The following is a 19,187-nucleotide window of genomic DNA, read 5'->3' on the forward strand; positions in this document are numbered from 1 at the left end:
TCACTCTATCTAAAAAGAGATAAATCTCTGGCAGCAGCAGACATCCATACACCGGAGAGCCGTATTCTAGCAATGGACGCATCAGGAACTAAAATGGGCCCAGGAACTAAAATGGAACTACTGAAACAGTGAATTACATACCTGGTGGCTATGTAGGATTTTGTGGATATCTGTCACGGAAAAAGGCACCGAGGCTTGCAAAGTCTTCACCAAAATATTGGTTGAGAATTGGGTGTGTTATGCTATCCAGAGCCACATCTACGGCACAGAGAAATGGAACTGAAAATAAACAGAGATATATGTATCATATTTCATCTGTACCCAAAACCAATATATATATATATATATATATATATATATTATATATATATATATATATATATATATATATATATGAATAACTTGATCACGAAGTATATAAAACGTGATGCTATGTATGAATAAAGCTTTTTTGCCACGCAGGAAAAAAATGAAAAAGCGAGATAGCCAAGTACTTTCGGTCCTGTTCGGACCCTTTACTGAGGCAAAAAGATTTTACAAAGAACAACATAGTCAAAAGAAGGCTTAATATACAAACGGACACTACCAGATTAGCCATAAGGGCGATTTTCACTCTACAGAAAGGAGGAGCCGCCAGAGGCTAGCCACACCTTGAAGGATACCCGCAGTAAACAAGTGATTCTTCCAGAAAACAGTACATTTTGAAAAAACACTGGAGCATATACAATTTAATATCATGAATTTTTACACAAATTTTCCCAACAAAAATTATTATTAATGAAAAGACGAAAGAAAATATAATATATATATCGAGCAAGAGAGAGGGGAGAGAGAATATCGAACCAGAGAGAGAGAGAGACGAGAGAGAGAGAGAAAGAGAGAGAGAGAGAAAGAAAATAATAACTATATACATGTGGGACTAATTTATTAGTTGTTCATTTATTTTGAGGTCCTTCATAAACATCTTACAAATATATGGGTCCAAATGGTACATTCCCAGACTAAGATTTAGGTTGTTTTTATTAGTGATTTGTATAATTGCCGATTCCAGTAAATTTCTTGAAACATAATCATTAGATCTAGCAATTACCGAGGTATCACCCCAATTAATACAATGAGATTTTTCACTCAGATGGATAAACAGTGCATTTGAAGTCTGGGCTGTTCTAACTGAATACATATGTTGCTTTATACGTACACATAAATTTTTACTTGACTGACCAACGTAAAACGAAGGGCAATCCTTACAAGGAATTTTGTAAATGATGTTGTTATTTGTTACGGGACTATTCTTAATTAGCATATCTTTAATGGTATTGTTATAAGAGAACACTACATTAACATTAGACGATTTAAATATTGATTTTATGGTTTCAAATCCACTAAAATAAGGTAAGCTAAGTACATTTTTAGGCATTTCTTTTTCATTAATAGCAACATTATAAAACTTTTTGTGAGCTTTTTGATAACATAAATCAATTAAATGAGGTGGGTAGCAGAAATTGTTTCCTATCTTTTTTATGTATTCTATTTCTTGGTCCAGATATTGTGGGCTCGTGATATGCAAAGCACGTAGGAACATAGAAGAAAAAATTGAAATTTTAATATTAAGATGGTGGCCAGAATAAAAATGTACATATGTTAAATTATTTGTGGGTTTTCTATAAATACTGAATTTGCATTGGAAAGATTCTCTATGTATTATTACATCTAGGAAAGGGATGACATTGTTATTTTCAATTTCAACAGTGAATTTTATGGATGGCACTAAATTATTCAATTTAGACTAAATAATTTACATCGATACCACCAGGTAAGACTACTAAGATATCATCGACATATCGGTACCATTTTAAGGGGATAAGTGTGATATTCGGGAGGTGTTGTCTCTCAAAAAATTCCATACATAAGTTTGAAAGGAGAGGTGATAAAGGGTTACCCATGGCCATACCAAATATTTGTTGGTAATATTCTCCATTAACAATAAATCTGCAATCACAAATACATAACTTAATTAAGGAAATTATGTGACTAACGGACATAGGCAATTCATGCAGTACAAGTTCATTACTTAAATATTCTAGCACAGAGTCAATAGGGACTTTTGTAAACAAAGAACATACATCAAAACTGACAAAAATATCACTGGGCGCATAGGTTTGTTTTCCTTATGAGTTTTGACTAGGCCATATAAATAAGGTAATGAGGGACACTTTACAGTTAACTTACACAAAAGTTCTTTTTTATCTTTAGGAATTTGTTTGATATTGATATTAAAGTTTTTTATTACTTGGTCCAACGGATTTTTTGCGAGTTTTTTGTAAGTTATTTCATCCTCTAGTAAAGTATGCATGCGTGATATGTAGTCAAGTTTTGTCAAGAACTACTAAACTATTGGATTTATCAGCCTTGGTAATGTGTAAGCTATTATCATTCTTCAATTCTTTTAAACTTTTTCTGTAGCGAGCGGGGAAATTATTTTCATGGTAGGCATGCGTAGCACTATATGTCATGCCTTTGATAATGTCTAAATGATTTTGTGGTAGGTCACAGTATTTTTCAAACTTATATAATGTCGCTCTTGATAAAGCTGAGGGTTTGTTACAAATGAAAAAAGACAACCCAAAGCCTAATGCGCGCACTGCATTATCACTTATTTGTTTGGTCCAATCACTGTCGTTGATAAGGTTGTTTAATTTTCTGTCCAGTTTTCTAATCAAAGTGTCTGTAGTTCTATGAAGTTTTCCATATATTTCTTGCCTTAATGCGTGTTTCCAATCAGCAGGAATCGAGTAGTTGAAGTTACGTCGGGCTTTTTCCAGTTTTTTAAATTTCTCCTTTTCCTCCATTTTCGCGGCAGCAATGTGACGTTTTAATATAATTGAAGAGGATTCATTAAAAGGATGTTGACCATATCTTCTTATGCGGTATGGTAGCAATGATTTGGGTAACACTTGTTCCGCCAGGCATTTTTTCAGGAATTTCAGGTGAATTCTGGTAGAGTGCGCTGCCTGTAATGACTTGGAGAAAGAGGTGACGAAACAGCTCAGCAGTGGGAACAGGAAAGTAAAAGTAAACGTGGCCCTCATGATGAATAACTTGATCACGAACTTGATCACCTCTTATAACAATACCATTAAAGATATGCTAATTAAGAATAGTCCCGTAACAAATAACAACATCATTTACAAAATTCCTTGTAAGGATTGCCCTTCGTTTTACGTTGGTCAGTCAAGTAAAAATTTATGTGTACGTATAAAGCAACATATGTATTCAGTTAGAACAGCCCAGACTTCAAATGCACTGTTTATCCATCTGAGTGAAAAATCTCATTGTATTAATTGGGGTGATACCTCGGTAATTGCTAGATCTAATGATTATGTTTCAAGAAATTTACTGGAATCGGCAATTATACAAATCACTAATAAAAACAACCTAAATCTTAGTCTGGGAATGTACCATTTGGACCCATATATTTGTAAGATGTTTATGAAGGACCTCAAAATAAATGAACAACTAATAAATTAGTCCCACATGTATATAGTTATTATTTCTTTCTCTCTCTCTCTCTGGTTCAATATTCTCTCTCTCTTTTTCTCTTGCTCGATATATATATATTTATATTTTCTTTCGTCTTTTCATTAATAATAATTTTTGTTGGGAAAATTTGTGTAAAAATTCATGATATTAAATTGTATATGCTCCAGTGTTTTTTTCAAAATGTACTGTTTTCTGGAAGAATCACTTGTTTACTGCGGGTATCCTTCAAGGTGTGGCTAGTCTCTGGCGGCTCCTCCTTTCTGTAGAGTGAAAATCGCCCTTATGGCTAATCTGGTAGTGTCAGTTTGTATATTAAGCCTTCTTTTGATTATGTTGTTCTTTTGTAAAATCAGTTTGCCTCAGTAAAGGGTCCGAACAGGACCGAAAGTACTTGGCTATCTCGCTTTTTCATTTTTTTCCTGCGTGGCAAAAACCTTTATTTATATATATACATATATATATATATATATATATATATATATATTATATATATATATATATATATATATATATAATATATATATTATATTCTTACGTATGAGCCGGCCTCGTGTGGCCCAAAACGTAAAGGAAAATGTTTTAGGGAAAAATGCAGGGTAACTGGATTTTAACATTACCTTAAAAAGCCGGAGGGTTTTTGGTATTATTTTATTTTTAGTAGAAAAGGTTGCCAGAAAACTCAGCTAATTACTTTACATACATTTATTTACATGAGGCCGCTTAATGGCCTGGAGAAAGAGTAAATGCAGCTTATCTGCACGGGGAACAATATTATCTCGCACAAGGGTATGATAGCTGGCTAAAATGAAATTCATGTAAAAGCTGGTTTTCAAAATTATTCTTATTATCTTGCGGTAATGCAGCACTTGCGGGCGCGAAGACTTGGACACGTGACTCAGCAAATCTGGAAAAAATCCCAGATTAGACACAAAACAAAAAGGAAGACTCCTTGCACAAGTTACGATTATTCAGTTTTCTCTAACACACTGGGGAAAAGGAACTCTTAGTGTTAAATGGAATATTCAGTGACTTCATTTGTCTGGGACGATCACAAAAGGGAGGCATACGGCCATGAGGCAGTGAAAGGAACAAAGGATGTTCATTTGAGAATTAGGAGTTTGAATTTTGAAAATGGGGAGTTGTTACGACTAGGAGGGAAAGAACTGGCAATAAGACTGATTCACAAGACGTACCTGGATGCCATAGTAAGTGGACTTTTGTAGAAATGCGGCGTCGGCTTTGTCTCAGGTCTGGGCGCGCCAGTAACGCCTTGGTAGGCATAAATGGAAGGCTGGCTGGCTGGGGACATCCGTCTGGGGTCACGGCTTGGAGCGGACTGAGAGCGACTGCGTGGGTTAAGCATGGGTGTTGGGGTCAGCTTATCCCCCTTTCCGGCGGCATTCCTGGAAACAAAGCATATCACCAGCGAGAAGTTCACAGGATAAAAGATCTTAGGAGTAGGCCTATGAAATACCTAGCTACCTACACCCTCCCTTTTGGGATATGTCCCTAAGGCTGACAGGAGTTTTTCCCACAGCTAACGGCTGGCGCCGGGCATGCCTAGTCTGGCCTGAGTTTGTGTTTCCCACCTAAATCAGCTGATATTCGGGTAAACATGGCTGCTCTTTTAGAAATAAAATAGATTAAATAAATGCTGGGAAGACGAGGCGATCTATATTTGTAACAGTTCCCCCTGTTAAGAAGGCATTCACTCCCTTTCAGGTATGAAGGCCTTAGGTAAATAAGTTGATCGTCTCGACTACCCAGTTCTCCTACTCTAACTGAGGTTTTTTGAGCAGTGATACGGCTAATTACAGTGGCCTACCTAACTTATAGGTGGAGATGCTAAGTTTACGAACTTACGGAATTAATGTAGTCTAGCCTAAGTGAGAACTACTGGTTGTCTGTCACGACAGCCTACTCTACCCCTATGTAAAGTTACTTGAAAATTCTACTTGCTACTACCCTAATGCCCTGGTAATAAATTATTAGCCTAACCTACTCATTACAGTTAATTAGAGACGCAGTCATTCCAGAGTGCGGTACGCACAGCAGTGGTTTATCGAACCTGAATTGTTAAAGTATGTAAGGTGAGGTAATGATGCGTGATGATGATGAGCAGTTTGTAGTGTACCAGGATGGAAATGTAATATGGTAATTATGATATTCAAGTGAGGGTTAGTGATACAAGTTCTAGGGGGTTAAATGGTTAATCTACTGGCAGAGATCAGGCTGGCTACCTTCTCTGAGTAGGTGCCATGATCACTCTGTAAATGAATGTGACACTGTACCTCAGGCACAGGTGCTAAGGAGAGCATGTGGCTCTTTGGTTAGTGTGTTAATTACGTCCCTTCTTCTTCTTCTTCTTCTTCTTATTCCTCCAGGGCATGGCTATATCAGTCCTAGGAGTAGACGGAGGCATCGACTCTGGAGTAAGGCCAGAAACGCCATTAGGAGCAGAGGCAGTGGTAGCCCTAGGGACTACAGGAGAACACCCTACTTCGGTATCTGCAGCAACCGTTGTAGAGGTGGAACCTACTGCAGGGGAGGCCCTCACTTCGGCTGCTGCGACAGCCATCGTAAGGGTAAGACTCCAGGCTGACTCCTGGTCGGGCAGTTCCTGGTCATACAGAGGAGGTGTATAGGTGAGGTCTGCCGGAAGTTCATCCTCGGGCGACAGGTGATGTTGAAGAAGACTCATGGACTTGGGATTGGCCATGGGCTGCGGTAAGCTCCATGCCTGTTGGAGGATCTCCTGTAGGAGTATCCTTGATAAGGTTAAGTGCCGGCGCTAGCTCGGGGCCAGGCGCAAAGGTCAAGGTTTGTGGTGGCTCTACGTCCAGGCTGGATGGAGCTTGGCACTGCTCAGTGCTGCCAAGTGGCACTGGCAGAGAGTTGAGGTCGACTGGACCTGTGACGGGTACCGGAGGTGCAATACCTCTCAGCGGGTCCTTGGTAATGGGAGACAGAGGTTCCTGTCTCTTTTGGGAGGCTGAGCCTTGTGGAGAATGGAGTGTCCACTGCTGGTAGTTTGCCAAGGCACCTAAGCCAATTAGTGGAGTGCCCTATTACATTACAGGTTTTGCAACGGAACTGTGAATGATCAATCTCCCTCCTTGGTAGCGGGGAAGACTGTTGGTGGCCGTACTTCCGGGAGGAAGTAGGTCTGTGAATGATCAATCTCCCTCCTTGGTAACGGGGAAGACTGTTGGTGGCCGTACTTCCGGGAGGAAGTAGGTCTTGGATGGCTCCTTGCTTTGGAGTGATTTGTCGTGGGGTTAGGACCCCTAGGCTTTTTGAAATGCGAGGGAGACTTCATGTCTTGCCCTAGGAGGAGGTTGTAACCTCCTGGAATGTAGCTTGCAACTGCAAGGGTATAAACTTTGGAGGAGTGAGGTCTCAATTGTACGGTCGGAAGGATCAGCTTGATATGGTTGATGCCTTCAATGGTGATGAGTTGACGTCTGTCAACGTTAACCCCTCAGGGGATTCGATTTTCCTGTATCAGGGAGATTTGAGCGCCAGAGTCGTCATAGGCTCTGACGTGGCTTGGCATATAGTGGCTTTGGAGGGGTGTGACGGTTATAGGGCCCTTAGCTGGGGGTCCTAGTAAAGAAGAATTGGTAACGCCCATTGCGATGGTGGGAATATTATGATTAGCGCACCCTCCGTAATTTGCAGATATGTGACCCTTGCGGCCACAGTCTTGGCAGAACTTGTTCCAGAACTTCTTCCGTGGCACTGGACAATAAGGCCGAGATGGACCCCCAGGTTGCGAATCTGGAGTCACCAAGGCTGGCAGTGTGCTCTGGCACAGGTGAAAAGTCCTCTCTGACAGAGATTTGACATGGGGAGGTTAAGGAATCCTCCTTTGAAGTATCCTCCGGCACAAGTCCGGGGTTGACTGGTTGGCTCACTTCCGCAATGGAAGAGGCAGGCGGTGAAAGGGTAAGAGGCTGAGATGATGCGGAAGAAACTTCAGGCTCTGACACTGGGTCACTGTCAGGCTTGGGAATAGGAGGGATGTCAGGGACATCGGAGGCACTAGCCTCTGAATCTAAAACTGATGATTGATTATTTGGCATGCTGTAGGGATCCGGTGCATCTGGTAGTGGGAGCTGCGTCCAGGGGAGATACAGCTTTAGGAGATCTTGGCCCAATATCACCTGATAAACATCATGGAATTTGTCCTCTACGCCCAGGCGGCACAATGTGGTTTCCCGGGTCTCCTGGTCTAATAAGGGCATTTGCACCTTCAGAAGGACTGAAGGAACAGAGTAGAGGTTGCCATCTATTCATTTGAACTGAATGGCTACGTTCTTCTGGATTTTGGCACCCCTAGGCAAGGCCTTTCTTGAAATGAGGGAGACCTGGGCTTCGGTATTGGCTATGACGTGTACCCACCGATAGGCTGTAGGAGACTGTTCCTCAGGGAGGGCTACATGGTAGCCTTGGAGAAGTTCACCCTGGAAGCTCTCATCCCAAGGTAGGGATCGACTTGGGCACCGGTCAGAATCCACAGCATGCCCACGCACACAACAAGTGGTGCAGAACCTCCGCAACCACCTCTTACTGGGAATCCAGCTCATGGTCTGGGGCTTGGAAGCAGGGGAAGACATTTCCCTTAGGCTGCAGTAGAGGCTCGGATAAATTTGAAAAGGATTACCAGGAATAGTACTGGATGGAATGGGAGTGCCTACTTGGTGATGTGGCACTCACTTAGGAATGGATTCTGCGACATGGTAGAGAAAAAGTCTGAAAAGGCTGGGTGCTGTGGCACTTGGGAAGTGTCCCGTAAGTTGGTGGCACTTCTGGAATGGCACCTTCTAATGAGGTGCAAAAATCAAATGGAGTGTGCGGTGTACGTCACACTTAAGGGCGTTCCTAACTTGTGAGATGCTGGAATAGGTAACCTGTAGGTCCAATATAGGTGCACGGCACTTATGGAGGCGTTCCTTGATGTAGTGATCCATAATGGCGGAAACAATAATGAAATAAGCGTTTTGTAATGACGGACACGCAGTTGAATAGCTACCTGTACGTCTGTACAGGTGCAATGGCACTTTGAGGAGGCGTTCCTTTTTGACAGCACTTAGGGCTGGTATTGCGGCACTTCGGGAGGCGTTCCCTTGTTGAGTGTTCCGAAGAAGCACTGATCCTTGGACATGGAAACACTAATGAATTGAGCATTCCGTAAGGACGGATACGCAGGTAAAGGGCGACCTGTATGTCTGATACAGGTGCAATGGCGCTTTGAGGAAGCGTTCCTTGGAGTGTTCTGAAAGATCACCGATCCTTTTACACGGACAAACTAATGAATTGGGCGTTCCGTAAGGACGGACACGCAGGTAAAGAGCTACCTGTACGTCTGTACAGGTGCACGGCACTTTCAGGAGGCGTTCCTTGATTGCACTGGTAGCGTGCTGGTGTGTCCCGTTGGACGACACTAAATGCAGTATACTCAAATATACTGAAGGGAAATGGCACTCTGTTCATGGCAAAGTGTAATGGTGGAGGAGAGAAAGTAAAAGGGGGAGTACTTCAGCAGCCAGTCGATGGACAGTGCCGCAAATTAGTGGCACTGTAAAATGGTAAGGCCTGTGGTGCACTGGTGGTGGCCAGTCCTAGACTGGTAACGACTTCCTTGATGGAAGTAATGAATTTGCGTGGCATACTGTGCACTTCGTGCTTGCGGTATACGCAAGTCTTTTGAGATAAAAAATGGAAAAGACCACTCGGGCAACGACAGGTAACAGTAAATTGGAAATACTCAGTCCTTGGCTGAAATACTCGGTAAATTAAGTAAATGCTTGCCAGACAGCAATGGACACAGGTGCGTATCACGCTCAGTGTAAAAGAAAGACACAAGAGACTAAAATAATGTTAATGTTGTATGCGTTATGGTAATAGACGTAGTACTCTTGGCTTGGTGAATAATAGGTTCTCTCTCTCTCTCTCTGAGAGGGTGAAAATGATATATGACGAACTGCCTTGTATTTAATTGAACTAATAATGTTAGTTTAACCCTTAAATGCAGAGTGGACGTATTTTACGTCGACATTTTTTGTCTCTCGGGTGCCGACTGGACGTATTTTACGTCGACATACAAAAGTTTTTTTAAAAATTCGCGGAAAAATACTTATAGAACTACCAGCCGAAAACTCTTGAATCACGCGACTTGGGGGTTGCTGGGAGTTCACGGATTAAGGTTTTGTTTTGTTTACAATCGTTACGCAGGCGCGCAAGGGCGAATTTCTTTCTTGCCACACTAAAAAGTATCGGTGACACATCTCGGAAATTATTTCGTCACTTTGACATAATTTTTGTACCATTTTAAATTAGCCGTTACATGGAGTATTATATATGAAAATGTGCGCAGTTTTATGTAGAATACAACAAAAAATACTCAAGATTGTAGCTTTTATCAGTTTTGAGATATTTTCATATAAATAACGATAAGTGCCGAAATTTCAACCTTTGGTCAACTTTGACTCTACCGAAATGGTCGAAAAACGCAATTGTAAGCTAAAACTCTTATATTTTAGTAATATTCAATCATTTAAATTCATTTTGCAACAAATTGGAGGACTCTAGCACAATATTTCGATTTATGATGAATTTCTGAAAAAACTTTTTCCTTACGTCCGCGCGGTAACTCTTCCGAAAAAAATCATACATGCGGTTGTGGTAATGTTTGCACCATTTTAAAATTAGCCGTTACATAAAGTTTTACATATGGAAATGTGCGCAATTTCATGCACAATACAACTAAAAACAACCCATGGTTGTAGCTTTTATCAGTTTTGAAATATTTTCATATAAATAATGATAAGTGACAAATTTTCAACCTTTGGTCAACTTTGACTCTACCGAAATGGTCGAAAAACGCAATCGTAAGCTAAAACTCTTAAATTCTAGTAATAATCAATCATTTACCTTAATTTTGTAACAAATTGGAAGTCTCTAGCACAATACTTCGATTTATGGTGAATTTATGAAAAAAATAACAATTTCTTTACGTCAGCGCGGTAACTCTTCCAAAAAAATCATACGTGCGATTGTGGTAATGTTTGCACCATTTTAAATTAGCCGTTACATAAAGTTTTATATATGAAAATGTGCGCAATTTCATTTAGAATACAACAAAAAATAATTGAAGGTTGTAGCTTTTCTCACTTTCGAAATATTTGCATATAACTCACGATAAATAGAAAAAAAACCACGTTCGGTCAACTTTGACTCTACCGAAATGGTCGAAAAACGCAATTGTAAGCTAAAACTCTTACAGTCTAGTAATATTCAGTCATATATCTTCATCTTGAAACAAATTCGAAGTCTCTAGCACAATATTTAGATTTATGGTGAATTTAAAAAAAAAACTTTCCTTCCCTCCGCGCGCGGATTCTCCACCACAAATCTCCGAAATGCGTACGTCGCATTCTCGGAATATTTTCTCCGTTTCATATTATGTATTTCATAGAATTATATATATGAAAATGTGCGCAATTTCATCATGTAGAATAAAACGAAAAATATTTGAAGGTTGTAGCTTTTCTAATTTCCGAAATAATTGCATATAAAAAATTATATAAAAAAATTCGACATTCGGTCAACTTTAACTCGTCAGATATGGTCGAAAACTGCAATTGTAAGCTAATACTCTTACAGTATAGTAATATTCAATCATTTGTCTTTATTTTGAAAGAAATTGGAAGTCTCTAGGACAATATTTAGATTTATGGTGAATTTTTGAATAAAATATTTGTTTACGTCCGCGCGTTACGAATTCATGCATTATTTTGTGATAATATTTTCTCTTGTGTTGCTTTTATCGTTTTACAATGTGTTATATACCAAAATGATCGCAATTTAGTGTACATTACAACGAAAAAAAAAAATTAACTCGTTACCTTTAACCGTTAGGCGCATAGCGAGATTTGAATACAATTATATATGAAATTTTGTTTTCATGCTATCATATATCGCATTATTTATATATGATAATGATAATTTTTTTCATTTCTGATGGTTGCATACTAAACTTCAGGCAATAACAAAAAAAGGAGCCAAAAATAAACCCTTAGTCTTGAAAACTAAGCGCGCTGTAATTTTTTGAAAAAAAATATTTTTTCCGCTTCCGCGCTCACTCCGAGAACGCCACGGCACATGGAAGACGATTTTTAATATACCCCTTCGGCGTTTAAGGGTTAATACGACGCAACTTGCGTTAAATGATCTACTTACGTTAAAGTTTAATGGAAGAATTGCTTTTGAATACATTTTATGTAAACAGAACACACTAGCGATGAACGATGTTTACGTTACTTTGAAATGGATTGCGTTTTCATATGAAATTTACAATGATGCATTTTTCGTGAACCATTCTTTTAATGTGATTAACTTTTAAGATTTACGTTAACTTTACGTAAGTTTACTAGGTCCCTGTGACAAGTGAAAATGTTGCTAAGGATTTTAAGATGAAATGTTAGCAAAACATTTGTAAATGGAAAAGGTTACGTTCAGTATGAAGTGAAATGAAACTTTCGCTCAGCGAGCGAGTGAGCGACGCGAGGTGAAACGTGTGGTGAGGCTAGCAGAGCGGGCTGCTACCTGCGATGGTGAATCAGCTGATTTTCTGTAAACGCGAAGGTGATTTACAAGAAATTCTAATTTCTTATTCAAAGCAAACAGCATTAAATCTTCTGGGAGAATGATCGATGCTAGTATGGAGATCGATATTATTTACGTTAAAACTTCAAGACATACGTTACTTTGCTTAAATTGTTGAGATAATGCTTAAAGGGATAAAAACATGGCTGCACGTTGTGTGAAACAAAGGTTGGCTGGCAGGCCTGAGAGAGTGCATGCGCTAAGCTGATGAGAACTGGCAGGCTATGCAGTTACCAACACTTGAAATGAAAACTAGGTTAAAACAAATTCCCCTGACATATCACAGACAAAAGAATTGTACACTTCTTTTGCCATAACTATTAGTAGAACACTCCTAACTAGCTAGGCTTGCTAACACATTCAATAAACCCTGGCAAAGCACTTCCTAGTTTGAACTAGTACTTTCTGGCATCTATCTTACACACATGTGCCTAGCTGATACATGTTAACAGAGGATTCGCGGGGCAAATTGTTTGCTTGCCGCTAAAATTAAGCTCTGGTGCTTTCGCCGTTACAATAATAATATTTCTACTTAACACTCTTTTAAACCACTTCTAAAATAATTCCTTAACATACCTTAAGCTAACATTGATTATAAATAATCATATTATATGAATGATTTGCCTTACCGTGAGTTGTGTGAGTGTCTCTCACTACAAGTGTGCTTTGATTTACGCTTTGTAAAATCATTTACAGTTTTACGTTTTACAAGGGATAATGCGATTCACAAGCTTTTTTTAAGCAAGCCAGGATCCTGGCAAGGTCGCCACTCTTACGTATGAGCCGGACTCGTGTGGCCCAAAACGTAAAGGAAAATGTTTTAGGGAAGAATGCAGGGTAACTGGATTTTAACTTACCTTAAAAAGGAGGGTTTTGGTATTATTATTTTTAGAGAAAAAAAGTCGCCAGAAAACTCAGCTAATTACTTTACATACATTTATTTACATGAGGCCGTTTAATGGCCTGGAGAAAGAGTAAATGCAGCTTATCCGCACGGGGAACAATATTATCTCTCACAAGGGTATGATAGCTGGCTAAAATGAAATTCACGTAAAAGCTGGTTTTCAAAATTATTCATATTATCTTGTGGTAATGCAGCACTTGCGGGCGCGAAGACTTGGACACGTGACTCAGCAAATCTGGAAAAAATCCCAGATTAGACACAAAACAAAAAGGAAGACTCCTTGCACAAGTTACGATTATTCAGTTTTCTCTAACACACTTGGGAAAAGGAACTCTTAGTGTTAAATGAAATATTCAGTGACTTCATTTGTCTGGGACGATCACAAAAGGGAGGCATGTGGCCACGAGGCAGTGAAAGGAACAAAGGAATGTTCATTTGAGAATTAGGAGTTTGAATTTTGAAAATGGGGAGTAGTTACGACTAAGAGGGAAAGAACTGGCAATATGACTGACTCACAAGATGTACCTGGATGCCATAGTAAGTGGACCTTTGTAGAAATGTGGCGTCGGCTTTGTCTCAGGTCTGGGCGCGCCAGTAATGCCTTGGTAGGCGTAAATGGAAGGCTGGCTGGCTGGGGACATCCGTCCAGGGTCACGGCTTGGAGCGGACTGAGAGCGACTGCATGGGTTAAGCATGGGTGTTGGGGTCAGCTTATCGCCCTTCCCGGCGGCATTCCTGGAAACAAAGCATATCGCCAGCGAGAAGTTCACAGGATAAAGGATCTTAGGAGTAGGCCTACGAAGTACCTAGCTACCTACACCCTCCCTTTTGGGATACGTCCCTAAGGCTGACAGGAGTCTTTCCCGCAGCTAACGGCTGGTGCCGGGCATGTCTAGTCTGGCCTGAGTTTGTGTTTCCCACCTAAATCAGCTGATATTCGGGTAAACATGGCTGCTCTTTTAGAAATAAAATAGATTAAATCAATGCTGGGGAGGCGAGGCGATCTATATTTGTAACAATATATATATATATATATATATATATATATATATATATATATATATATATATATATATATATATATATATATGTGATATACGTATATTATACACACACACATTATATATACATATATATATATATATATATATATATATATATATATATATATATATATTATATATGTATATCTATATATATATCTATATATATATATATATATATATATATATATAAATATATAATATTAATAATATATGTACGCATTAAGCGACAAATGCCCTGTAATATCTAATTCGCTCTCCCTCAGAATTAATATGTTTTCATATATGTTAACTAAAAGGGAATTTTTAGTTGATAATAATTTCGTTGGCTCCCGGGCGCGAACCTAGGAACCAAGAAATCTGAACGTACAGTGAAGCGCCTTTAACCACACAGCTACCACGAGAGGATATAAGTTAACGCCGCCTCTCGCCTACAAATCCCTGTCGCGCTCCGGGATTCGTTATGTTGGAGTCGGCATCAACCCTCCTCGACCTCGACAACTGTGTAGTGCTTTTGTCGCGTAGCCAATTTATGAGTCTGATCACATCACCGTGATTCATTTATACGCATAAGCTACAAATGTCCTTTTCTATCTGATTCGCTCTACCTAGGTTCGCGCCTGGGAGCCGACGAAATTATTATCGACTAAAAATTCCCCTTCAGTTAACATATATGAAAATATAAGAATTCTGAGGTAGAGCAAATTAGATATAAAAGGACATTTGTAGCTTAACGCGTATATATGAATCACGGTGATCAGACTCGTAAATTGGCTACGCGACAAAAGCACTACACAGTTGTCAAGGTCGAGGAGGGTTGATGCCAAGTCCAAAACAACAAAGCCCTGAGATCGACGAGGATTTGTGGGTGAGAGGCGGCGTTTACATAATTATATCCTCTCGTGGTACTGTGTGGTTAAAGGCGCTTCACTGTACTTTCTGTCTTATTTCTTTTAGTGGGACGGCCGATGGGACAGGCAGCTTATTGCTTACACTTGGCCTCAAACTTCACGAAAAGAAAAAAAAAATCCGCTTAAAATAGAGAAGACATCATGAACCTGAAATAAAGATGCCTTTCAGAGCTTGGCAGGAAATGATGTCACACACGCAAACAGTAGTGTGACTCCTACGCAGAACTAACCACCCTTTCTTCTCTCTCGACAGGAAAGGAAAGAAAAAGATGGGGGCCAGTAAATTCGACGAACTCCTGGCGAAACTCGGCACTGGAAAATGGAATGTCTTATATTTTTTCATAGCTGGATTCTGTAAGTTTGAATGTCTCCCCCTTGTGATGTGTAGCAGAATTTATGTACTATACAAGGATGTCGTGTCTCTTCATAAGCTAAACTGTCATCAGATGATGACTATTGTGGTACAGTAACTGGCAACTGCAAGCAAAATCAGAGTCTATTATTTTCAACAACTTAAAATAGTAATGTCACTATAGCTAAAGTTGATCTGTCATCAACTCTATGAATTAATTTTAAATTCTAATTTCATGTTTAGCTCTTCCACCACTTCCTATTTGGATATAGTATCACCTGGAGGCTTTATCTTCTGGCTTATTTCATGGCAATACAAGCACATTAATATAGAATGTAACAACAGAAATAAATAGTTTTTGGCCAATTAGGATTACTGAACACTAAACTAACTTCGACCCTATTAAAATCTTTTTCTTTGTACCTGGACACAGGGTATTTGTGGTTACCTGGTGAATACTTCGGAGGGGCCTATTTGACACCACAACTAAGCTACACGTGCATACCATCAGAAAACGCTTCGGTTATTTCCATCGCAAAGTAAGATAATTTAGAAGTAAAAAAAAAACCCAGTTTGTTCAAAGTGCTGAAATTCTTAAACCGTATACATATAATGTGAGGAAACTGGGGAATTATGAAGTCATTGTGGCTATTAAGAAAACATTTATAACTGGTGAAAGAGACCTGCGCATAATACACACACACACACCTATATATATATATATATATATATATATATATATATATATATATATATATATATAAAGGAGCCCATAAAACGGCAAAATATAGAAAAAATACTATATTTCAGAGGATGCTGTCTCTCTCTTCAGGTAGTCTCTGAAATATAGTATTTTCTCTCTATATTTTGGCGTTTTTATGGGCTCCTTTTATTAGATGGAATTCTGTGTAATAGAACATTTTACGAGTCATAATATATATATATATATATATATTATATATATAATATATCTATATATATAATAAATATAATATATATATATGTATATATATGATCTTGTGTGTTTGTAAATTAGCAGTTTAAATTACGCGTGAACCAGCAACAAATTCTGGGGCAAAATAACTACATAATTAAAAAATATGGGTCAGATTCAACAAGTGACAACTCGTCCATTGACAGAGATTCGTGCAGTTACACCGTGAATGAGACTGACGCGGATGGATACGATACCCAGGTGGAATACTCCTGTACAGAGTGGGAATACGACCACTCCGTGTTCATCACTACGTTAACGTCTGACGTAAGTTTTTCATTTATTTAGTTTATTTTGAGGTCTTGGGTTAAAATACCTGGCCATTTTAAAAAGGTTCTGAACGAAGAGATGATTATAAGTTTTTTCCTTGGAAAGAGGTGTATCAATGAGATTCTTTCTGCATACAGGTAGACACACACCCAAGGATTTTAGACAATACACGGATAAACACATAAGTAACATGCTAATCATAATTCTTTTAATTTCAACATCTGCATTACAATTATTCATCAATTGAAACGCAGCGTGTCAAATTATCACCGAGTTATACTCACAATGAGCAGCGCACATGCAAGTGAGAAATATATCAATAAATATAAATAAAAGACAAAGAATTCAATACAAATATGACTGCAGATTAACTGAAAGGTGCTTACATAATAAGAATTAAAAGGGGCACCCATTTTTTTTTTAAATAACATTGCAATAACGCTTGAACCAATAAAAAAAATTGTTTTTCTCTCTCTCTTCCACATCTAGTTCGACTTGGTATGCGGACAAGCGTATTTAAAAGCCACCTATCAGAGTGCGCTCGTGTTTGCCACCATGTTTACAAGCATGTTTGCGGGCTACTTGGCAGACAGGTAGGGTTTGACAGCTCTCGATTCCTTGCATAAAATGCTTTCATTTTGTGTCTTGAAAGATGTGCTTGAAGTGCTTTAGATGTTTAAGAGTTCTGTTTCAAATGATTTAATTTCTCTCTCTCTCTCTAAAAAAAAAAAAAATGTTTATAAGTTAAGTATACCTTAGTTTAAACCAGACCACTGAGCTGATTAACAGCTCTCCTAGGGCTGGCCCGAGGGATTACACATTTTTACTTGGCTAGGAACCAATTGGTTACCTAGCAACGGGACTTACAGCTTACTGTGGTATCCAAACCACTATTTCGAGAAATTAATTTCTAATTACCAGAAATAAACTCATCTGATTCAACGTAGGCAGAGCGGGGAATCGAACTCGGACTACCGAATCGGTAGGCGAGCACGTAGCCCACTCGTCCGACGAGGAAATAACAACGCTTATAAAAAAGTTTTTCCTTTCTCCTCAAAGGTTCGGCAGAAAGAACGTGGTGGTGGTGACCCAGATATTGTTCTGTATCACCAGCATCAGCATCTCTTTGGCAAATAACTTCAGCACTGTTCTTGCCTTACGCTTCATCACCGGGGCATTCTTCCTGCCTACCACTTATGTTTTGGGTAAGTTACGGGACATTCTTTCTACTTACAACTTGGGTTTTGGGTAAGTTTTCACGCTTTTTTTGCGTGTTTTTTTTTTAGGGTTTTTCTTATCTCTCTGTACTCTATCGTGGTTTTTGCAATTTAACTATTTCATTAAATTTTTATTTTACCAGAAATGTTAATGTAATAAATCTACATTTTTTTGCCAAAGTATTTCAAGTTGTTACGAGTAATATGTGTTCACATTTATCAGCCTTGAAAATCCAACTGAGAAGAGTTGTGGAACGTCGGCACAATAAATCAAGAAAACGCACTATGCTTTCCCTTGTATATATATATATATATGATATATATATATATTTATATATATATATATATATATATATATATATACACTACATATATATATATATATATATATATATATATATATATATATATATATATATATATATATATATATATATATAGTCAAACATGCTCGACTCTTGTATGCACAAATACGAAATCACAAATATCGTTTAACATCAAATTTACTATATAATGGTAATAAACTTCACGCTCGTCTATCTTTTTCCCGCTCAGCGATGGAGGTCTGTGAAATCAAGAACCGAGCCCTGGTGGGCATTTTCACCGGGCTTCCCTGGGCCATTGGAACCATGTTTTGGGGAGGTTTCGCTTACCTCATCAGAGAATGGAGGTACCTGAGGTTAACTAGCTCCTTGCCTCCACTCCTCTTGTTTCCTTGTCTATAGTAAGTACTCTACTGGATGCTTTTAACGAGCATGAGCGTGTGCTGGCATAAGGCCAGATTGATATGATAATAATGAAAACGGGTACATAAGTCATGAACGGTATGTGGCCTCCTCCTTCGATTAATTCGAAATATAATTCGTTTTATGTGTATATACCAAATGAAACTAATCTATCATTAAGGGTACAGAATATAAAATAGAACAGAATATAGAATTTAGGCCAAAGGCCAAGCACTAGGACCTATGTCATTCGGCGCTGAAACGGAATTGACAGTAAAATGGTTTACAAGATGTAACAGGAGGAAAACCTCGCAGTCGTAATATGACTGAATTGTTCAACTGAGAGGTTTTCCTCCTCTTATACCTTTCAAACAGTCTGTTAACATTCTCCTTTTATTTGGTGTTCCTGTTTGACATCAGCCAGTATTAGTAAAATCTGTACAAATTTATTGGCCTTCGTTCTTTCATTTCTACAGCTTGATAGACGAGTCTCCCAGATGGTTAATCTTGAGAGGAGACGATACCCGGGCACTGAAGGTCCTACGGAAAGCTGCCCGGTGG

General features: G+C 38.8%; 1 protein-coding gene across 5 annotated transcripts in view; it reads left to right on the forward strand.

Moving 5' to 3' along the window:
* Window positions 1-19,187, forward strand: part of LOC135216973 (organic cation transporter protein-like) — a 40,629-nt gene that overhangs the window by 14,385 nt on the left and 7,057 nt on the right. For all 5 annotated transcript variants that reach the window (XM_064252507.1, XM_064252510.1, XM_064252508.1 and 2 more), the window contains exons 2-8: window positions 15,322-15,422; window positions 15,854-15,959; window positions 16,561-16,681; window positions 17,174-17,277; window positions 17,744-17,889; window positions 18,457-18,625; window positions 19,103-19,187. The exon at window positions 19,103-19,187 is cut by the window's right edge and continues 63 nt beyond it. In XM_064252507.1, coding sequence (XP_064108577.1) covers window positions 15,322-15,422; window positions 15,854-15,959; window positions 16,561-16,681; window positions 17,174-17,277; window positions 17,744-17,889; window positions 18,457-18,625; window positions 19,103-19,187 — 832 coding nt within the window. The remainder of the gene's footprint in view (window positions 1-15,321; window positions 15,423-15,853; window positions 15,960-16,560; window positions 16,682-17,173; window positions 17,278-17,743; window positions 17,890-18,456; window positions 18,626-19,102) is intronic.

The sequence above is a fragment of the Macrobrachium nipponense genome, chromosome 7 (genome assembly GCF_015104395.2).
Source record: "Macrobrachium nipponense isolate FS-2020 chromosome 7, ASM1510439v2, whole genome shotgun sequence".
Taxonomy (NCBI): Eukaryota; Metazoa; Arthropoda; class Malacostraca; order Decapoda; family Palaemonidae; genus Macrobrachium; species Macrobrachium nipponense.